This window comes from Passer domesticus, chromosome 1 (assembly GCF_036417665.1).
Source record: "Passer domesticus isolate bPasDom1 chromosome 1, bPasDom1.hap1, whole genome shotgun sequence".
NCBI lineage: Eukaryota > Metazoa > Chordata > Aves > Passeriformes > Passeridae > Passer > Passer domesticus.
The window spans coordinates 37,817,050-37,840,527 of NC_087474.1; the positions used below are offsets into that span (position 1 = coordinate 37,817,050).

The following is a 23,478-nucleotide window of genomic DNA, read 5'->3' on the forward strand; positions in this document are numbered from 1 at the left end:
TTTCTATATGCAAAATTTTATATTCTTTTTTTTTCAGCTACTTGAATTCTATTTCTTGGAAGAGAACCTGTAACTTGGCAAGAAAGGACCCTATGACAAGGATTAATCTTGCTGTCCCAGTGAAAATAAAGGTCTAGTCAAAAAGGGAAAGTGGAGGACAAGTTTATTTGTACTTCACAAACATTTCTCATAGTATTTTGGGGGAAAAAAATGTTTCATCCAGATTCTAGAATTTACAAGCTATCAGGTATTTCAGAAGATGTTATGACATCTGAAAAAAGTAGGGAGTACACTCCATACACGTGTGGTTTTCCATGTACACGGTTCCATGCAAGCAAAGCGGCACTGAAGAGAAGCCACTGCAGAGCCAAAGCAAGGAGACTCACCCATGTCACTGCAAGTAGGATGGAGAGATGAGGATGGCTAGCTCAGGGAACTGCTCTGTAGAGACAGTACAACCAGAGCCCTTCCTCCCTTGGGAATTATAGAATCCAGCACTTTCCTTTCCCCAGGTCATGCTATTCCCATTCATGCCTAACCTCCAAGCACAGAAAGCACTTCCTAAATCTAAGAGAGAGCTTTGATATGAGGTCTGTTGAAGAGATAACAGTAGAAGATCCTTCTGCCTTGCAAAACACACTCCCACCATCCACCCACTGGAAGTCATGGCCAGAATGGCTGCAAGCACATTCCCCGCATCCTCCCGTGAGAGTGGCAGTGGGTGAGATTCATCTTCCCTGGGCAGAGGATGAAAGCACACAGGCTTCCTAGGAGGCCTGACTATCAGAGCAGTCTCTGGGTTCTCCCAGAGTTCAATGCAAATGAAGACAGCTGCCATCAAGATGGTATCTTGTGCAACAACCTACTCGGCAAGAAAGAAGGCTTCATGCATTTTGGAGGCTACAGAGGCTATCACCACTTTTGTCCAAGTCTCACAGCATGGGTCATCTCACTGACACAGCCAGCAGAACTACCAGGCAGGGGTGCCAAGGAGGGAGATGCCAAATGGCAGGGGACTGGGGCCAAAAAAACCCCAAATAACTGAATACTCAGTAAGGCAAAAAGTCAAGAAGGCAAAAGGACAGGTTCTGGCCAACAAAACGGCAAGTGGGACTCCTGACACTGGTTTATCCCTCCTGGTGGCAAGAAGACCTTGTAAGAAAGAACCAGGTGCATGACAGCTGCCCTCAACATCAGCTAGATTCAGAAGTGGAGCAACTGACAAGACGTTCCAAGAGGAAAGAAGGTCAAGGATGCTGTCTTCATGTATAAGACTCTCCAAAAAAATGAAATGTCTCTAGCATCCCTCTCCCATTTCTGGCAAAGGAGAAAAGTGTGAAGTGTCTGAGGCATGCGACATGGGGCAGGGGAAACAGGACAAGGAAAAGAAATAAAGAGAGCTAAACAGTTTGCAACAATTAAATACAAGGTTGGGTAATCACGTTAGATACCTTCACAGTGCTGGGGTGATTTTCAACTAAAATTCACAACCAGTGAAAAATTACTGTTACACATGTGTAACGCACAGGCAAGGACCACATGCTCACAATATTCTACATAACCGACTGCATTCCCTGTGATCTGATCCCAAGTTTCCTGGTTTCAAATAAAGTTAAGAGGAGGTGTAGTTTTCAAGGATGACAATTATTACACAGGGCTAAACACCCTGAAAAGTGAAACAATACCATCCATGGACTCCAAAGCTTTGTTTACCTGCATATATTCAAAGACACCTGAATTAAAGCTGCATATCAAACCCTAATTCTGGCATTTCTTCTCCTTTCTTTAACCTTAATAATCAGCAACTTCTGCATAAAAATGAATAGTTGATCCAAGTCCTCTGGACCAAGCTGTTTTATTCTGGTCACATCGAGAATTTCAATAAAATAAATCACTTCAGTAAGTCACATCAGTGAATTGGGCACAACATAAAGTACATGCAGTTCAGCACTGCATAGGAAGTACTCTCTGTTCCAGACACAATTTTCTCTCTATTTTTAGAAATAAAATTATACTTTAATATTTAAGTAATTATTTTGATTTAAAAATTAAATTTGTCACAAATACTCTGCAGGGTAATATTCTTTCAGTGCATATATGTGCGCTGATGTATGTTCTGGAATTACATGGATACAACCTTGAACAGACCCTTTTCCTGTTTATCTAACTGGATAATGCATGTCCAATTATCTTCTTTTAATGAGAAAAAATGCAGTATGGAAAGTAAGACACCTAACTTATAAAAGAAGGCTCAAGATAAACCCTTCAATTTCCTGAAGGGAGGAACACAGTTATTTTAAGCCTTATACATAAATGCTACAGCTCATAATTATACTTTGAAGCACCTTGCACACAAACATGCCACATCTTTTTTAAAGATATATGAAATATTAAAAATAAAACAGAGCCAGGGACAAGTTAATAAATCATTGGAATAAAAATGTTTTAATGTAAAGCTAGAAAACAGAATAAAGTCACATGAAGGCAATCCCACGTGTCAAAAGTTGCAAGAAGGTAGGCAAGTGAACCAGAAATTATTTTGTGCTAAAGGTCAGAGGAAAAAAACAATTCTAAAGAAAAAATAGCTTCAATTTATTAGTGGTCATTCTTTCCTCTGGTAGGAAACCAAGCAGCAGCAGCACTCCACACCTTCCAAAGCACAGCTGGGCTGGAGCACCTGCAAGGAGCTGGAATAGTGGAATCAAGAGAAACAATGCAAAGTCATGAGTGGGATGTGTGGAGATAGCAGGATACTAAAGGGGGCCAAGGTGCAAGACCAAGCCAGGGGAAGAAAGATGTGAAGGTCTACAAATGAAAATGTAAGAAAGGAAACGGCCCACACTTCAAGAACCTTGTAGAGATGCAGATAATGACAGCAAACGTGACACATAACTCAAGGAAGCCAACTTGCAATCATGATGAAAACAGCTCTTCTTACACACAGAAGTATATTTTTCTTGTGAGTGTTTTGAAAATGGTTCATCCATATGCATGTCACTAAGACATCAGTTAGTGAGCAATTGTTCAAGGATCCAACTACTTACATAGTTGACAGATACTTCTAATTTTCTTCAAAGAGCTTCTTTATTTTCCTACACCACAGCTGTTGCAAAGCACATCTTACTGTCAAGCAGCATTGGTGCTGTACCTGTGGCATGCAGTTCATGCCAATCAATTCCCATGAAGTATCCAAGAAGACACTCAAACATCAAAAATAATTTTAAAAAATTAGCAGGTGAGCAGAATGAACTTCTGCCTGAGATAAAACAGTAATCATTGTGTATGCAAACATACAAGTGATTTGGTTCTACATGTACCAAGTTCACTCCACCCAGAAGAAGAAAGACTTACACTTGGTTTGACTCTAAATACACTTGATGAGACATTGATCTTCTTGCTCTGTTTTCTACCTTACTGTTAGGCAGCTTGACAATCAGTCCTTTTATCTCTTCAAATGGAAAAACAGAACCCTAACTTATTGGGTTAGGTTCAACAGAGTGCACAGAACAGTTCCGTAGTCTAGAATGATCACACTGCTTTCATGCGTATAATCTAATTATAAGAGTATTTTAGTTCATCAGTAAAAATTATTACAGCTTCTCTATATTTAAGACACTTGAGCATATAAAGTGTTTTTAAAACTGTGGTTTAATCCTTTATTCTTTCATTAGTTCACCGGTTTCACAGGATATTTAATTTCTCATAAGCTGAAATGGGTTACAGTAAAACGAGAATTTTTACAACCAGAGGCATTAAAAATGGAATACTCAGGTTAACTTTTGTATGTCAAAAAAACCCCCATTTTCTTTGCTTTCAATTTACTCCTCTCTAGTTGCAGGCTTACATGCACTTTGGCAGTGTGACCATACACTGAAAAGGTTAACAACAGAAACAACTTTTCCAACCAGTCTTTTTACTTGCATTGTCCCCCTACCATGACTATATTTAAATTAAGTAGTTGTGATGAACAGTGGAAACAATCTCATTCACGTGTTGTGAATTAAATGAGAGAAACAAATTATGCAAGACTCAATTACTTTATTCAGAATGTCCTCTTGGACCACATACAACTGATGGAATAACACAGAATTAAAGGAATACAATTGTTTAATCTTTACACAGAAATTTATAGTCTGCCCTTGATTTTAATGACGAAGGTTCTCATAACACATGCATTGTTTATTTACATAAAATCCTAGCTCATCCCTAAGAAGGGAGATTATTTCTCCACTGCACCATTAATGAAAAGTTAGCAAAATGCTAGCAGCAGTACTGCCACACTAGTGGCCATGTGAATTATTCTGCTAACTTTTTTTGATGGGATAAATTAAGCCAAGGAGTTCCCTACAGTAAGACTTCCTCACCCACCCAGAGGCATTCCTTCAGTTAAGCAGATAGAAGGAGAGCACCTTGGTGACTTGGCAGAATTCTGCTGTCATACACCTGAAAAGTTACTGAACAGCTTTCATTTATTTACTTAAACGGGGCCATGCAGAAGAGAATCTAGGACTACACACGTAGTCATTTATGACATTTGGAAAGAAGGGAACGAAGACAATCTGTGGAAACATTAGGAAAATCCTCCATGATTGATCCTCTGACCCTTTCTGACAGAGAATTCACACATTTAGATCCTGGCCATAATCTCTGCAAACCCATGGCATGGATGTGCTGCCTCAGTCCCTGTGGGTAGGTGGAGAGTGCCCCAGCACCATATCCACCTTTCCTCCAGAGGCCAGATTCTGATGTGTTTTGGAAATCCCACAAGAAAAAGGACAAGATGGAGAAAAGATGCAGCTCTGCACTGCTGCCCTGCACCTTGCACTACAGCTCTGCTTTCTGCCACAACAGCCATCTCTCATTTAAGAGCAAATTAGTTTGGCTGGGAAAACTAGCACTTTCCAAATCCTAGAAGCAAATCCAAGGCATAAGGGCTCACAGTAATTGTGTTTTGCCTGCCTTCCTTCATCTCAGCCTATTTACCTGAGCTTCTTTCACATGCGTGTCTCTTTTGCCTTCTTCAACTTTAAGTAACAAGCAAACCCCAAATCAGTAAACCAGAATATGATGGTGGAGAGATAATGAGCTCCAGAATTTCCTTTTCCAAGGAGCCAAAATTCTTGGTCTCACCCTTCCGGTGGCAAATGAGATTCTTGCTGGAGGACGTCCTGCCTCAAATCAGGTGGGTTTTTTTGAGGTTTCATCCCTTGACTCCCTTCCAAACGGAATCAAATTTCAAGACAGGCTACACTCAACAATAAACTCTGACAAACTTTCATAATTTAAGTTTAGCAGTCCTCCTCCTCCCTACTTTCTCTTGGCTGGGGTTTTACATATAGCCAAGAGGAAAAATCCTGCTCATCATCAACAGGGAATCCAGGAGAGGATATATGCCTACCACAGGTATGTGTTATTCTGCAAGCTTCTTCACAGAACCCCAGTATCTGTTATCACTAACAACTTTCTCCCCTTCACATTTGTAAGGAAAAAACCCAAAACCACAAAAGACAGCGAACAACCACATATAGTGGACAAGGGAAGTACAACATGGACATCAGAGAAAGCATGTCTTACAACATAAGATGTCCCACTCCTGCAAGGTCTTTGAAAAATACCTGAAGAAACCTGTCTTCAGTGTAAGCAGCCTTCAGTAAAAGCACTTTCAATTTTTCCAAAATCACCCACATCATCCTCACATAACAGAAAATGATCAAATAATAAAATTAATGCTGTAGCATGTAAGAGAGCAAATAAAAACACCACCACTTTCTACTCAGCAAAAGAACATTCTCCCAAAGAGACAGCGCACAAAAAAATGACTTTACATAATGACTTGGATATGCAAAGAATTTCAAAAGGACTGAACAATTTGGAGCGGCCATGATGTGCTCAACACCAGCTCATACAAGATTTTTCCAAAACCAGTAAAAATCAATGGCAGATTTTCCATCAACTCTAACAGACTTTGGTTTGAGCCCTTTCAGTTCTGGAAATCAGAGTCCACAGAGTTAAAAGCAGATGAAAACCACAGCTAAATCCTGTCTTTTCCACCATGGAGCCATAAGACATTTGAATTTCCATCCAGCAGCAGCGCCCTCGGTTTCACAACTGGTACGTCAGGACTAGATTATTCCATCATTAGCAAGTAACAATGGAACACACCAGCTCATCCAAAGGTCACCAATTCAAATAAACTGGAAGAAGGCTGAGACTAATTTAAGGGTCCTGGGACTAATATGAAGGGTGATTTCATGCCAGTTGGCAGAAAAGAAAAAAAGCCTTGTCAGGAAGGAAGTAGGCAAATACAGTTTGACAAAACTTTTGTTGTTATTGCACCTTAAACAGCTGTTCTATGAGAAAGCAAAGGGCTATACATTCCAGTGATTTCCTCCAGTTTCTTCACTTTAAAAATGGCTATACATTCAGATAGCTGTAATATTTAGAGTTCAAAGGGACAGAAGCCAAGCCTCTCTGCAAGGCAATGCAACTAACCAATGCAAGTGCATTGATTATGGTCAAATCACCTGAAAATTACCTTGTTATTACAGAAATTTCTTGTAAAAGAGCAAACCTTCTGCTCTGTTGTTTTGGTTTTTCTTCTCAAATGTTTATTCAGAAGGGAAAACAGGAACCAGAAAATCTAGAAAATTGTCTCAACACACAAGTAGTACTGAACTGTAAAAGGAAAACAAACCATTTTTTTATAAAAATATCCAGTCTATCAATTATGCAAGCATATATTTACAACAGACTAAGTTTTGTAAATAAACGCTAAATATGTTACTATAACTAGCAGATGGCTCAGTTCGAATGCACGAATTTTGTGTTAAGATACTAAAGGGAACACGGCTTGTACTGTAGAAAAAAATGTCCCGTTTGCCTTCCTGGTCAGACCTGGTATTTCTTACAGCATTTTTAACCTGCGTTTCGCCTTCCTCCATGCGGACCACAGGAGGGTAAACAAGGTTTTGGGGGACCACGGGGCTATGGGGCTCCTGCCACTCACCAGAACAGGTGCGATCCTTCCTTCCTACCGGCACCTCGCTGACAGTTTTGCCTTTTCCTTTTTACTCGTACGCTGCCTGATCAATCCACCCACTACAAGCCTTCCTCGTCTATATTCAGCTAACAATTAACACATTTGGCTTTTTAACTTCGCGGATTTCTGTCGCTCTTGTCGCCGCCGCTTTAGAAAGTCAAACACAAAACTTCAATGGACATAAACTCTTAACGGGGAAATGCCACCTATGCCGCAAACATAAATAAATCAGGAAGCGCCGGCAGCCGCCGCTCCCCCCGCCCGGCCCCGCCGCCCCCCGCGGTGATGAATACCGGCGCTGCCGCCGCTCCCTCCCTGCCCTCCCCGCCGGGCCGCGCCGCCGCTCGCCCCCCGCCACCCCCGGACGCTGCTGCGGGCGGGAGGGCGGGCGGCGCCCCGACGGGCCGGCGGAGCCCTGTCCGCGGCAGCGTTTGCCGCCGCTCTCCCCACCGGTGACGGCTAAATATAGCGAGCGGCCGGGGAGCGCGGCTCGGCTCCGCCGCGCTCGCCCCGCAGCTCCCCGGGGGCGCTCCGGGACGCCGACCTGCGGAGCCGGCACCCCCTGCTCGCCCACGCCCGCGGTCGGGCGCGCTGCCCGCCGAGCGGCAGCCCGGGCGACGCGCGGCACTTACCGGCGGAGCGCAGCCTGCCCCGCGCCGCCCGGGCGCGGTGCGGTGCGGTGCCCCTCGCCGCGTCCCTCCCGCCAGCCGCCGTCTGGCTGCGGACGTGACCTGGATTCCCCCCGCCTGCGCCGCCGCCTCCCGCGGGGCCGCGCACACGCCGCGCCGCGCTGCGCCCCCCCGGCCCGGCCCGGCCCGGCCCCGCCCGCCCCGCCGCCACCGCTCACCTCCGGCCGCGGCGACCCGACCCGCCTGGCCGCGCCTCCCCGCCGCCCCGAGCGACGCGCGGCGGAGCGGAGCCCAGCGCCGCGTTACGCAACGCGCCCCGCGGCCCCTCCGCGCCGCGGAGAGGGTCGCCGGTAGGCGGGCGCGGGGCGGAGGGAAACCGCGGCGGAGCCGGGGCCGAAACCGCCCCCGGCGGCCACTTGTAGCGCGGCTGGAGCCGGGATCCCCCCGGCTGCACCGCGGCCCCGCGGGCGGTGCCCGGCAGGGCGGGCCCCGGGGCGCCGCTGGTGACCGCTTCGCCCCGGGGGCTCGGGCGGAGAGGTGCGGGCGCGGCGAGCGGGGCAGCCGCTGCGCGGGGACCGCGACGCTTTTCTGCTTCGAGTATTAAAATCCCGTGACCGCGGGTCGTCCTGTCAGGGGGACACCGGCACGGGAAAGGAGGAGGATTCCCCGTGGTCTGAGGCCGAAGGCAGCGGCCCCCGCTAACAACTGTGCCGCGCCTCAGCCTCCGGAGTGAGCAGCCAGGGCAGCCGCGGCACTGCGCAAACACGAAGTTAAAGGGCTTGTTGATGGCACGTCCAGCATCCGGCTGGATTGTCCCGCTGTTGACTCGCATGCTTTTCCCATGGGCTTTGACCAGGCACACCCTGCTGCGAGGCCTCTATCCCAAGGGTGCGGGCAGCCTCGGTGGCTGCCGGCTGCTGGCAGTCCCCTCTCTGCAGGGATGCCCAGTGAGGGCTCTCCCCTTGCCCCCGCATCTCTGAGCTTGGGGAACCAAGGGGTCAGGGTGTGAGGGCAGCTGACAGCTGATCCATGCAGGAGTCAGGAATGAGGTGGCTGTAACCAGCGCACCGGCTCTGACAGGAAAATGAAGACTGATGGGCCTCTGGGCTACAAAACCAGGGTAAATTGGGTCTCAGAAACATGATCGCCCCACCTCAGGCCAGCACAAATGCTGCTCCTTGCCCTTAGCAAGGCAAGCAGGTCTGGGAGGCTGTAGGTTTCCTGGCCTTCAGTCACGCTCGGAAGAATGTTCTCAGAAAAAGATGACAGTACATCCCCACCACCCATCTCTAATTCATGAGGCAGGGAAAGCAAGGAAGAAGTACCCAGAGTCTCATTAGCAGCTATCAGCTTGAGCGAGTAAGATGGCGTCTGAAGTAACAGGCGTGAAAGCAATAGCTACTTGAAAGAATAAGATCAGTTTGTTTTTCCTTAAGGAATTACAGGAATATTAAAGCCTTCTTGCAGTTATAAATCATTTAATGCAAATCATTTAATCCAAACAGAATTTTTACAGGCTCATGAGGCTCACTCATTTTGCCAAGAGTGAGTCATGTACAAATAAAATGAAACCAACAAAGAAAAGAGCTCTCATACCATGTGTATGTGGGTGATCCTTTGAAAAACTTGTAATTATTTTTTTAACTCTACCACAGCCAGGAAGACAGGTTTGTAAAGCAAGAGCAAACCTTGATAGCTGTAGCCCATCCACATGTATTTCTTCCTTCACTCAGAAAGTAACACAACAGGTCCCTTGTCAGGCTAACGACAGCCGTGTATCAGCAGTCCCTCAAACGCTGTGATTTCAAACCCAGTTGTGTGTCGACATACTAAGGCAGCAAAAGACTTTTCAAAAAAATGAAAATAATTTGAAGTGATTAATACTTAGTAAAAGGTTGCAGTAGGCAGTTAATCCCTCGCTTACGGGTTAGTTAAGGACTTGAGTTAGACTTCATTCTTCACTCCTCATGTCATAAATATGTGCTGCTAAACACAGAGCACAGCATGAGCCAGTGGGGCGGTGATGCACTGCTCTGAAATGACTAAAATGCAGGGACACAAAGCCATGTGACGGTGAGAATGGGAGCCTTAAAATGTGTCATCATCCCCATCAAATGCAGCTGACACAGAATGCCATTCACTGATGGCAAGAGCAAATATTTGTGGATACTGGAGAGGTATGGCTTCCTCCTACATTCTGATTCCAATTCCCTGCATCTTTTGGAATAGATATGTCAAAGTATTTGAAAGTGTTCCTCTAGGCACCTACTTTGCATGAGGACAGGTGATCCTGAGTCCTCACATGACGACAGTTTCCCTTCTATCTGCTTAGGCAGAAGATGATACTTGTATATGAACTGTAAGTCCCCAGATTTGGGAAATCCAGGACCCTAAGCCCTCTGCAACTTTCACTATCAATGCCCTGCCAAGTGCCTGAAACACCACTCCTGTCTGGCAAAAGGAAAGATCCTCTTTGTTGTTCTCTTTGAGTTCCAGGGATGTGCTGTGGCTCCCATGCATTCACATAAATGCTTTTCTTATGCATGGAATAAGGGTTCAGTACAACTGCAAGACGTGTCCAAGAGCCTCTGAAGCCCTGCAGTATCTGTGCTGCCTGACCTGGAGCAGGCGCTAAAAAGGGAGGGAGGAGCAGAGGGAGGCAGTGCATAGTTTGTATCAGGACAGTAATGACAGCATTTTCCTCCTCTCTGAGAAGCAAAGTTCAGGTCATGGACAGGCACAATTTCCCACTGCATCAGTTGTGCACAGGCTGTGACTTTGTTCACAAATGCAGGAGCCAGAAACTTCCCCTCAATCAAAAAGTGACCTAAGACTGACCTCATTAAATGCCTGATAGCTGGTCCAGGAGTGCCTAGGATGTGTCCAGCTCTGAGATGAGCTGGAAGGGAATCTGTACACCTTTCAGGGCATAAGGCTCTTGTCAATGAAACCATATTCTTTCTTTTGCATTTTAACAAAACAACCTAGCTTGGTACCTTGGTGGAGTTCAGCTTTTTATCCTTTATTGCTCTCAATTTACTTTTCCTCCTAAGTAATTTTTGTTTGGCTTTCACACCTCAGGGCTGGGCAGGCAGGGGGGAGCTTTAGTTTCTTTGGGTAAGAACCTTTTCTTTCTAAGGGTAATGGACATTGTGCATCTGACATGAGCTACCAGATTTTCTTGTTACTGGTCGGTTTGTTTTGCTCTACAGATCTTTGATTTTAGAGTGGTTGTTTGGCACATCAGTTCTGATACAAATTACTTTGTGTTTTTCTCAGAAGTACTACACACCTCACCTGTTCCTTTTTTAATTTGTTTGTACACAAGCAGGCAGAGCATACGGGCAATGAAACATGAGCTAAGCTGAATCACTTGACCACCCAGCACACATTATCTGGTGGACAGGGGACTCTCTAATCACTTTCTGAAGGAGGGTCTTACAACATACGGATTTTATTTGCAATTTCCCAGGCCTCTTACTTCCTGAGTACTACAGTGCATGAGGACACGGTGATTAAAGATGAAAACAATCACAGTAAAGCAGTTTCAAAATTACTCCAGTCTGCTGATTAAATGAAAACTTCACCTTTTGGCAGACAAAGGGAATCCAAAACATTTTGTTTGAAAAGTGTTAAAAGGAATGTGAAAATCAGGAAGCATACATGCCCCTTTTCATTTTTAGACTACCAGGAGTGAGTCAGCACAGCAGGAAAGCATCCTGTGTGAGTCCCTCTTTAAATGATGGATAAGCAGTGCTTAAACACACAACAAAACTGATGGACAGTACGTGACTACAATGACTTTAGATTATTTTCCATTTATTATTAGTTCTAACTGAGGCCAATCTTCTCTAAATGCCATGAAACACTTCAAAACATTTTGGTGTTAACTGAAGGTATTTAGCCAACATCCTCTAGTCTTTGTCTGGGGCAAATATCATTTTCTGAAAAAAAAAAAAAAAAGGGAAAATAAACCAGTAATACTATATACTCCTTCTTTTCCTCTTCATTTTCCATTTTCCAATACAGTGTAATATATGTCTGTTTCAAGATTTCTGGGGAATATAAAAATAACCTAATGTAATAATGCTTTGCTTTTGCACATAGATCCAATTCCATCCTACCACCAGAATTCAAGGGGAACCAGAGCGGATGTGTGAGAACAGAAGAGAAATGAATGAAAATTGAGACAAATAGGAAAGAAAAATAAATAACAAGAAGGAAAGCAAAAGAGAGAGAAACAAATCTGGAGGCACACTCTAACCTCCAATGCACAGTTCATATCCATTTTCGATCTGTCATGCAAAAACACAGCAGGGAGTTTTTTCCAAGTTCTGCAGGGTTGCACATGACACAGGAAATTACTGCTCAGTCCACAAAACCGAATGAACACAGTCAAAAAAACCTGAACTGAAAGAAAACAGTAAGATTAAATTATTTTCAAAAAATTATTTTTAAGATCTGTGTTTCTAAATTGCAGCAAGAAAGTATTGGAAAAAATAGGTCTCAGCTCTCCTAGACACAAGCCAGCTTCCAGACTAAACAGGAATTTCTGTATGTTCTCCTTTTTATTGCAAAAGCTATTTTACTAAAAAAGGCTATTTGGACTGTTATCAAAGGATGATGTGGAGGTTCAAGCAAGTTCAAAACAGATCAGAGAATTCATGGTCGACAAGTCCATCAATGGCCAATAAACATGATGATGCAATCCAGTGAAATTTCTGGTTTAGAAAATTCCCATATCCTCTGACTGCCAGAAGTTAAGAAATCCTACACTTTTTCTCTTTCTTCCAGTCTTTTTGCAAGCATCCTCTACTCATCAGCCAAGGGCAACTGGGCTGCTGGATTAAACAAAACCAGTAGTTCATTCTTCTTATTTTCTAAACAGATCCTCAAGACCATTCTTGCCCTAGTGCCATCTGTGATGATTTTTTTTTAATGAGTCATGGCTCCAAATTTCATGATAGTGGACCTAGTTTGGATTTTCAAAAAATACCTATCAGAAGAAACTTCACATTAATTAATTAATTAATATTAATGCAAAAAGTAGACGACAAATGATAGGTTTCAGTAGCTCAGATCTGTAGCTTGTCCCTCATACCTAAGGAGCACACTAGTAAGGACAGCCCATCAGGCAAGAAGAAATAGCATTTAACTGGCCTGCAGAAAAGCCTCTAGTTTCAAGTGGTTGTGGCAGCACCAAAGGCTTGTCACACAGTTTCCTTTCAGCAGTGGACAAGGGACATCTCTTTTGAGAAGAATCAAATGAAGAGTGAGCACAGCTGGGAGAAAAGGTGGAGTGGGAAGATGTGTAGAGGTCCTATTAAAACCAGATCCCTTGTCCCAGACTGCAGTGATTTCAGTTAAAAGATTAGGGCTTGGAAAGGCTCCTTCAGTTGGAATAATTATAACTGGGTTACTCTGAGGCAAAGCTAAAACACACTGGGCTGAGTCTTGATTTTGGAGGCCTGACAGAAGCAAGAGCTTTGCAAGTTCTCTCATTCCTAATCCAAGACCATATGGAGCTCAACTACCAGGTGGGTGGATGTATTAACTGAAGGATCGTGCAGCTCATCCTATTCTAAACCAACTTGTTCTTCATATGCAGTCATTACTATGGAAAAGAGAGCAAGAAACATAGACATGCTGGGAAACAACCTCCACCTTAAGAGTAAAAATAACAAAATCTAGGAATTGAGATTCTACCTTTCTACTGAGTTCAGAACAGAGAGTAGAAGCCTGCTATCTCTACTCTGGAGAAGATGAGGTCATCTACTCATTTCAGTAAGTAAAAACATGTAAAATAATGCTCTATAATCTTCCCATTCATCCTCCACTCTTGATTTAGTGGAATTTTGCTAAGCTTTATTTTATCAGGCCCAACACATGCAACAAATGATATCACTTTACCATCTTCATCCTGAATCCATTCATAGCTGAGTTTCTGGAAGATTTTGGAGATACACAAAGAGTTTTCATGGTAGTATTTTTGTTCCTAAATTCTCTTGGGAGAACTGGAACAGAAATATTACCCTGGTGCTAGCAGAAATGCTATAATGGATAGTGCTATAATTCTATTAGTTTAGAATAGAATGCCATGTTTTTGCCATGTTTTTGCCCCAAGTGTAGCACTGAGTGTAGTATATATACCTGCTCAGTGTAATATACAGTGCTGGTAGATTTTCAACAGTCATATTTCAGTAAATGCCAAATTAAACTCAATTTGCCTGACATACAAGAGGAAAGAGTCCTCTGAGTGTGATTATGGGCTTCATGTTGTGATATTTATGCTGATAATGTCTGCAAAAGAAGCAGTTCCTTCCTCTAGAAAACCTGATCCATCAGGAATCCCAGAAGGTACTTTGGAGGCCAGCTTGAAAAATCTCTCTGTAAGAAGGAAGAACAAGGAAGGAAGAGTCCCACTTTAATCAAAACTCTGGCTTTTCAAGTGACCTTCAAGCACTGCAGCAGTGTCAGTGTTACCTGGTGTGCATAAAGCTTTGCAGAGGGAAGTGCCTCAGTAAAAGCTCTTGCTTGAATTCTAAAGAGTAAATATAGCAACTCATGGCATAGCTATGCATAGCATAGCATAGCATAGCAGTGCTACACTTTTTTTTAGATACCCGGTCAGCTGAAACCCAATAACATGAAGATTAAAAACTTACTTATGACCCAAATACAATAAGAAGTAGTATGGAGACACCTACACACCTACAGGTCCTTCCTGATGCGCTCAGACCCACGGCTATGAACTCCTGGAACAAATTAGAAACTTGCACTACTGTAATAGCTGGGTATCTCATTTCTTTAGGATACATCTGAATGAGCAAAACATGAACAAACAAGCAATGGATGAGACAGATAAGTTGCTAATTCCAACATGCAGGAACCTCCTGCTTGTTAACTTATCCACCCTAGTCAGTCCTCTGACTGTAGAAAAAAACAATCCACCAAATCTGTATTTGTGCACCAGGGAAACAAACAAATTATAAATGCACAGAGACAGGCTGAACCACTTGCATGTTTCTTTTAAATTATCTTTATGAAAACGAGAACTTGGGGAGGAGCTGGGATGATTAGAAACTGATGATGGCATACACTACTGGCTTCTCCTTCCTCCAAACATATCACTTCATGTCTTTAAATTCACTAGGTTCAGACACACCAAGAGCAGGTACTTATTCTTTCTAAAGACTTCTAGAAACCTACTTAAACTTCAGGCACTGTGAAAAGGAAATAAACATTTCAGGAAATCTTACCTGTTTAAACCACTCTTTAATAGGCTAATGATTTTTTTAAAACAACAATTTAAATTTTGCCAAAAGTATCACTACAAACCAGAATTAAAGTGCTTCCCCTTCGATTATAGAATTACTGCAATAACATAATAACAACCTGAAGGGAGGAAATTATCTCAAAAAATGTGCCTTTACTGTTCACTATAGCACCATTTTTCCTCATTCAACATTGAAAATGTCCACTAATAAAATAGAATTCATTGGTTTTATAACAATTCTGGTGCAAAAATCTTCTTTTTGAACCTCTAATTGATCGTCCAAATGAGCTTTATTAATCATTGATGGAAAACTGGCAAAATCCTACCCTGTACTTTGGCAACCTTTCAAAATGTCCAATTAGGTCAAATCAAGAAAGTCCCAGAAACCAATTACAGCACCACTTCTAAGCCAAAAAATCTCAGTGTACTCTAAAACAACTGCAACATTATAGAAAAAAATAAACCAAAACAAACTCCAAAACCCCTCAGTGTTGCTCTGGTTATGCACCTGCATTACCACCTCCATAGAAACGTGCCAAACAGCCACTCCTTGAACAACATCAATTAATGATATTTGCTCACAAATTTTATTTATCAGTGCCATAAATGTCACCAAGCAGCTCACCACAAGGAACAGTGCCAGCCAGCTCCTTAATCTGTCAAGTGAACACTTGCTCCCCTTCAGCATTTTTATGTACATCTCATCTCCAGCGCTCTAATTGCACGTGCATACAACGTCTCCGCCTTTTTTATGAGTTTCGTGTGTTCTGTATCTCACCTGCATGTTTGCACATTAACAACTATGTTGACAATGTGATAAAAATAATCTTGGCGGCAAGAACAATAGCGACCTTTATCTAACTTCTCAAGAATGTGATCTTTGCTTCGGCAGAGCTTCTGCACGTACAGCCCTATGGTGCTGGTGGGCTGTTTGAGGTGTGTTTTGCTGCCAACCCTAATCCCACCACCCACAGTTAAGAATTAATTAGGACTTGAAGAGGCCAGAGGGAGGCAAAACAAACAAAAATAGCATTTTAATTAACTGCAAACAATAATTAAGATTTTGCATTATGTTTAGCATCTGTATATTTCTGGACTTATTGCACGACTCTGAACCTAATGAGATCATCCATCTAAATCCCAGAGGACTGGACAGATCTCAGATCCTAAGAATATCCATAATATCTCAAAACAGTAAATAAGTCATTCATCCTTACTGTGAAGACCAGCAATTAAAATTTTTAAAAAACTTCACTATAAATGCACTTAAATCCATATAATCTGGCCAGAGTAAAGGAGAACAAAATATGCACACATATAGTAAGTAGAGTCTGAGTTTCCAGTTCCGTTTCATAACACGGTGGTCTCTACTTTAGCTTATTTATTTATTTATTTACTTACTTACTTACTTACTTACAGTCCCCTTTTACTTTTTTATTGACCTGTCCTTATCCCAACAAAATTAGGAAGGCAGTGTTATATATCTTCTTGCCAAAGTCATAGAAGTTATTTACAACATTTTCCACTCCAATGCTCTTTAATTGCAATGTTGAGACTCAGAACCCTCTAAAAGTCCTCCTATGTATTTTAATTACTCCATTTTCTTTGTCATTTGATCTTCCACTGGCTAGTTTACAAACAGGATCTCAGCAGTTTATCTCAACGCCAAGTATTACATTCCCTCAACTTGTGCCTGACACAGTTACCTGTCATTCAGAAATCAAACCTCTTAACAAAAATCTCCTTACCTTCACCAGGAGGATGGATAAAGTCCTGCAGTTTTACTTTACCATTTTTTGATCAAGGTTAATCACCAGGACCTAGTCATACAGAAGAGAGTCAAGGGCTTCTCTTGCGCCTCTCTCTAGAAACCTAAATGAAAACACTTGTCTGAAGTAACCATGTGGTTTTTGTGTCCTGTTGTTTTCCAAAAACAACTAGATCAAATCTTGTAACATACATTAACTATGGCTAAAACCTTAATTCACCAAGGAAGAGGACAGAACTCATAGTACCATTTTTATAATGCAGCCCAATATCTCATTTGAATGATAACTACTATATGTCGGACAAGTTCAATATTTTAGCTAATATGAAAGCTTTGTGTGGATCCTTTTCTTCCTCCCATTATTGGTTTATTAATCCCTTAATATAAAAAACAGGAAATGTTAGGAAGGTCTTGCATATCTCTATCTGTCTTTCAGCTTAAGTTCCATAGGTTTCTTGGGTTTCCTAGGTTCCATTTGCTCTCCCTTACATTTTGCTAAACTTGTAGGGACAGAACTGATTAAGAATTATAAAGTTTTCCCCTCCATAGCGCATTTTTTGAAATGCAAATGGAATAATTGTAATGGAAGTGTTAAGAACTTCATAAAAACACACTGGTCCATATTCGGGAAGCCAAGGTCAGACCTAAGTGTAAAGTTTGTTTGAGAATAAATCCTAATGTAAGATATCTTTTGTTAGAATGACTACCATTATCTATGTCTGGTTGCAAATGAAGTTGAATTGCTTTTTTGACCTGGAAAGGGCAGGAATTTTACTCTGTTTTTTTTCTCCAATTTTATTTATGTAATGCCTTTTCTTTAGCTGTTCATAGTCTCACAACTGCACCACATTGTTACATTTGTCCTACAAAAGCTACAAAAGCTTTCCTTCCTTTTTATTCATGGTTTGATTTGGGTGTTTTTTCTTTTACAGTGTCAAACACCCCATTAAAAATGCCACATTTCCTTTGGATAGATGAAGAAATTAGTTGCCCCTTCTTTACAGAAAATGCTGGTCTGTTATGGCCTAGAAAGCCCAGCTTGGTACAGGATGGCTATTAGGCTGTTCCTGGTCTACAGGACATCCTGTAACACAACTTACCTCATAGTTGTGTACGTGCTGCTGTACAAGAGTGGCTGAACCTCAGCCCTTATCACAGTTGCCCCCTCTCATTGATAATACTTTCCAGGATATCACCTCACAATCTTTTATCTTTCTTTCAGGTGTATATAAAATCTGTATTTTCTGCAAGTAGCTTTGGTTTTCAATGCCCCATAAGGGAGTTTTGGGTCTTCCTCCTTAAGTTTCTTGGCCTCGCTTCCAACATCCCCCTGCCATGGCAGATACATCATCCTATATCAGCTGTTTTCCTACTTAGTCCTGTTTCTGGAAGTGCAGCCCGTGGTACATTTAAGAATGTCTCAGGTTTCTCTGGAGTATTTTCATGTGCCAAGAAGATAAAATGGTAAAGTCTCAGAGTCTGGGGTTCTAGCTTTATCTGCCATCCACGTAGCAAAATGAGCTCACAATTCCCTAGGACAGCAGGGTGCTATCCTTCCCTCCCATATAAAATTGTCCAGAAATGCCTGTAGCAGTTCAGCTACCTACTTCTGCTCTGTTTCCCATTCTCTATTCCTAATCCTTTTGCACAATTTTTCTGCAAGCTCTCTTTTTGTGTCTTACTCGGGTTGATCTCCAGATTGTGACAATTTGTGTGATGAAAATTAATGTAATTTATCTCCTGCATTTCAGTTTCCTTCTGAATAATACTTACCCATGTCCTTTTTGTTTGGTTCTCTTAAGCTAGTCAACTTAGTCCAATATTACTTTCTAAAATGTTTGTGTTTTCTGGAGAACTTCAATTTCTTTTTCATAGGATGTTTCCATCATTATCAAAGACATTTCTTTTAACTTTTTTTCCTTGCCTTTTTTTTCCCTCCAAATGTTTTCATTGCTGCTTTTTCCATGAAAACAAAGTATTGTTGTATTAGAAGGTTCCCTTTCTTTCTTTCTTTCTGCTAGGCCTCATTTTTTAAGAGATTTCCTTTTTAAATCTGAGACAATATGTCTTTCTTCATTTCCCTAATAAGTCCTGATACCATTTCCCAAGCCTTTTTTCCTAACAATGCCTTCTCATTTATTCTGTTCAAGTTTTATCTCAACTGCTCAGTATAAATTTATATTAGAATCCGTCTATTTTCAGTTTATGTTTATTGATTTAAGCAGAAAAGCCAAGACCTCAAACTTTTGTAGCCTAGCACGCTTGCTTAATCTTAAGCAAGTCTTACCCCTTTTGGCAACTTTGCCTGCACAGATTGGATCTGTAACTCTTTTTTAACGATACACAGTATCTCTCTGTTTTTCTTGCCACTGGTTTAGTGCCTCAGTATCCTGAAGTATTTTCTTTCAGGTGTACTTTCTGGGGGGAAAGAAAAATCTTTAACGTGGGAAAGAACTGTGATTTGATTATCGTGTGTGTTCTGCAAGTGCTTGCTTTTTGTTGAGGCTCTTTCCGCTTTTCACCGCCTCCTGACTGCCCCAGGGCACAGCTGCTCCGTGCTGCGTGACCCAGCAGAGCGTCCTCCTGCGGCGGCAGCGCTCACTTCGCCGCACGTTTTGCCGCTGTTTTGGTGAGACAAAGCCCTACCCCTAATGGACGAAGATTGTGCTATGACAGACGTGCAAGACAGAGAGCCAGGACATGCACTCTCCTCTCCTCGGCTCTGCCACCTGTTACTGCAGGACTTAAGTTACTCCATATTCCGTTTTCCACATAATATTCTCTGTTAGTTTGTTTACATCACTCCCGCAGAAGCATCCCACAGAGCACCCTACGCAACTCTGTTTTTTTGCATGAGGGGTATTGACTTCACTCGACTAGGAGGCCAGGAGCACCCATTAAAAAATGATCCTTTGCAGTCACAAGTACGATTAGCAAACAGCCTTACTACATTCGCAGAGAGGTTCTTACAGCTTGTTTCAATTTGTCAGCTGGTCACAGAGTGCAGTCTGGAATGATAACACATGGCCGCTGCCATCTGTGACCCGAGCTCCCCAGGGTTTCCCAGCCATCTCCCATGCTGCCATCCCAGCTGAGCTCAGCGCTCCCACACGCGCCGCGCAGGGAAAGCGCCTGAATTCCCTACGGAGCAGCCCAGCCCCTCCTGCGAGGTCTGAGCAGTTCCCAGGGGTGGAATGAACTCTGCAGAAGCAGCAAACACGACGTAGCCCTTCCTGGAGCCTATTTTCTTCCCGTGCAGCCACTAAATACGTCTGGCAAAAGGCAGGGCCGGGGACGCTCAGTAGCTGACGCTGCCCTTGCGGCTCCAGCCCGGTCCTCCCGGGGCGGGGAGCCCGGGGTCGGGAGGGGAGCCGCGGCAGGTCTGGGAAGGGGAGGGAGCGGCATCGCCCGGGCGGCGGCACACCGGGGCCTCCCCGCCCCGGCGGCAGGCCGGGCCCGGCTGCGGGGGCGGCCGGCGGCGCCGCTCCCGCCCGGCGCCTCTGCATCCCCGCCGGAGCGCGGCCGCCCCGGCCCAGCGCCGGCACCGGAGCGCGGCCCGGACCCCCGCCCGGCCCGCCTGCGGAACCCCGCTCGGGCTGCCCGCCCCACACGCCGGCCCGGGGGAGCTCTCCCCGGCCCCGTCCCTTCGGCCGGAGGGGAGAGCGTGCGGGGCGTGCGGGGCGGCCCCCGGGGGAGCGGGGAGGGACGCGGCGGGTCTCACCTGCCACAGGCGAGCGCCGAGCGGGAGGCGCCGGGGCGGCTGCGGCGCTTCCTGCGGCGGGAGGCGGGCGCTGTCCCCGGGTGACCCCGCGGGGGGGCGGCTGCGGGACGCGGGGCCGGGGGGCCGGGCAGGCGGGCGGCTCTCCCTGCGGAGGGAGGCGGCCGGGAGAGGAGAGGAGCGGAGCGGAGCGGGGGCCGAGCGGCGCGGCGGGCGGGGAGCGCTGCGGAGCGCTGGGCACAGCGCAGGGTCCCGGAGCTCCTCACGCCTCTCCTGCGCGCTTCTGCCGGCTCGTTCGGGAACGGGACCTGCAGCGTCCCCGTGGCTCGGCGGAGGGAGGCCCCACCGCCCCGCGCCGCGCCAGCTCTCCGCGGGAATGCACCCTCTGTGCACGGCCAGAACTGCCGGCGAAGGAGTTGTGTGAATTCCGGCGAGCTGGAGCGGTGCTGCGGTGCTGCGGTTAGCCGCGAAGCGCCGGGGCAGCGCTCGGGGCTGCCGCCGCTCGGCGCCGAGCCGCGCTCCGCAGAGCCGCCCAGCAGGAGCGTTGCGTAAGGGCGGCCGCTGCGCCCCGGCTCGCTGGAGGTGGCTCTGCAAACACCTCGTGGACACCGGGCACCGTCTGTCTTACAGAATGCAAAGAAGTATGTTTGTTGTGGGTTTTTATTTTGTTTTCTTTTAAGTTTCTTTTCCTTCGCACCACTGTTCACCAGTGGCCAGGTGTGCAGACTGACCTACGGAGCCGCTAAAACAGACATTGGTTTCTCTTATATCTTTTCAACGTCTTGTTTCTTTCTGGTTTTCAAGTCTCTACGGACAATTTTTACATGTGATAAAGTATAAAAGGAAATAAAAGGACACAAGGACGTAGTTTAGGTATCGCAGTGCTGCCTGCATTATGAATGTCGAAATAGGAGAAGCACCCACATGACTCCTACTAGAGGATGCAATAATTTGACTAGACAGCCTCATAATATCACAGCTGAGACGGGAGAGTGGTTCAAAGGCAGTAAAAGGATTAAAGCTCCATCCCAGTTAGTATTTAAGCTTCTAGAACACAGTTACTCTGTAATGTGATTCTGCTCTGAAAATGGGATAGCACGTGCTGATCGTGTATCAGTGCTTTCTGCATCATGTTTCTGCTCAGCTTATATGTAAAAGATGTTGCTAGTGAATTACAATCCTACAAAGCCAGTTGGGATTTTCTTTTCAAGTAATAAAATAACTATTTTATTACTTAAAAAGAAGTACATTAAAATATGACTTCTGTACACAGTTCAGTATTTTCAAGTCTTCACTAAAGGAGAAGTGTACTTTTTGCTCAAAAAAAAAGCATAAGTCCTTGTAATCCAGGTGAAGCATGCTATGTATTTAAACAAACATGAATTTTTTCCTGAGTCCTGGAAGCACACTGCTAAAGGGTCTACCCATATAATGTTTGTGGATCTATCAAATTCAGAACTCACTGTAATGATCAGATGTCTAGAAAAGTTTCAATGTATTCTAGAGATGTAAACAGGGTCTAGAATTCTTAGCTCTCTAGAATTCTTACTCTAGAGAGAAAAAAAAGAATGCACTTTAAAATATCTAGGCTGAATTACCTTTATTCATTTTTATACAAGCTTAGAGATTTTCAGCTGGCAAGGATACATAAGGTGTCCTGTAAGTCCAGGCTGCTCTGTATAGGAGGAGGTCTGTAGGCTAGGACTGTAGTAAGCCAACAAAAGATGCTGTTCATAATTTGTTAAGGAGAGAAGGTGAGGGGAATTATGACAATAAAATCAAAAAGTCAGTGACAATAAAATCACAAAGTCAATGACAGAGCAGCAAGGTGAAGGCAAGTAAGGACAAACTTCACCTTAACACAGCAGGTCAAGGGAAGCAAGCTGGATGTTTGATAGGGGTGCTGTAGACAGGAACACAGGGAGGGACAGTGACCATCAGGAAAGAAGAGTCTCTTCAAGACCTTTTCTGAGAGACATTTTAAGTTCCTGGGATTTTATGTGGAATCTCTATAGTTCCACCCAGCAGCAAAAGAATGGATATAAACTGTACAAGATTTTACTATTGATGCAGTTTTATGTTTCTCTTTGCTGAAGGACCAGATAGGAACACACAACTGGCTGGAGCTGGGAAGAACTGGGAAGCATGTTAGAGTAGACAAGGCCCAGTGAAATGAAAAATAGTGTCTGGAGCAGGGTCTTCAATTTTTCTATTCATGCTTTCTACTAGACTGTCACACTGTTTTCCATAATGATGATTTTTTTTTAAAGTATACAAATAAAAATTACTAGAATTATCTTTCTGTACTTGCCTACAAAAAAGGCAAGTACCTTTTTTGTAGGCAAGTACTTAAAATTTTGAGTAGGGTGAATCTACTGAAAAAACTCCCAAGCAGAGAGTGCAGCCAGACGAAGCAGCAGCTTGATGCATGCAGGCATTGTTTATCTGAGCCACTGCAGTGCTTTTACCCTTCCACCCAGCACACAGGAGCACCTGCTTTGCTGTGTTGTACAGACTCAAAGGAGCTCACAAGCACCCTCAGTTTTCATGACCTGGATTTCACAGAAGCCCATGTAAAAGGCAGACACTCACTTTCTGAGGTGGTGGTTGTTCCTCAGCTGGGAAGCAGCCACCCAAGGCTTCCTGCTGCTCTGGGAGCCCTTGCTGTGGGAGAGGGGCAAGGGGAGGTTGGCCAGAGCTGTCCTTGGTGGGGGCCACCAGGAGTCTCCTGGCAGCAGCCAGGGGGGCTCCATACACAGCAACTTTTATGATCTTCATGGGGGGGAGTCCTTCAGAGGGTTCAGCAGAAGGTGTCCTTTTAGCTCTCCCTTTTTGCTTACAATTCCGTATGTGCTTTTACCCTGTGCCTTCTTCGTGTTTATTACCTACATGTATCACAGATACAGCTATCTTTTTGTTTTTGTTGTTGTTGATATCTGATAATACATATTGTTAAATTTTAGGAAATTTATTAGAAATTCACCTATTTTAAAAATTACTGTTTCTCTAAGTTTAAGTTCTCTGAGTGTTTTATCAGACTTCTTAGAT

General features: G+C 44.1%; 2 protein-coding genes across 8 annotated transcripts in view; both read right to left on the minus strand.

Annotated features, from left to right (window-relative positions):
• THRB (thyroid hormone receptor beta) overlaps positions 1-8,090 on the minus strand; it is a 156,090-nt gene extending 148,000 nt beyond the window's left edge. For 3 of the 7 annotated variants that reach the window (XM_064414624.1, XM_064414579.1, XM_064414593.1), the window contains exon 1: positions 7,887-8,090. The gene's annotated coding sequence lies outside the window, so the exon portion shown is untranslated. Of the gene's footprint in view, positions 1-7,671; positions 7,810-7,886 lie in introns of those variants that run through there. The other 4 variants (XM_064414587.1, XM_064414600.1, XM_064414610.1 and 1 more) reach the window with 2 other exon arrangements.
• A 3,380-nt stretch (positions 8,091-11,470) lies between these two features.
• On the minus strand, positions 11,471-23,208 carry LOC135303557 (atherin). The gene is made up of 5 exons (XM_064429136.1): positions 23,023-23,208; positions 21,166-21,172; positions 20,434-21,053; positions 11,933-12,078; positions 11,471-11,612 (listed from the first exon to the last, which is right to left on the minus strand). The coding sequence occupies exons 1-4, from the start codon at positions 23,206-23,208 to the stop codon at positions 12,064-12,066; spliced, it is 828 nt and encodes a 275-aa protein (XP_064285206.1). The 3' UTR covers positions 11,471-11,612; positions 11,933-12,063.
• Between the last annotated feature and the right edge of the window lie 270 nt (positions 23,209-23,478).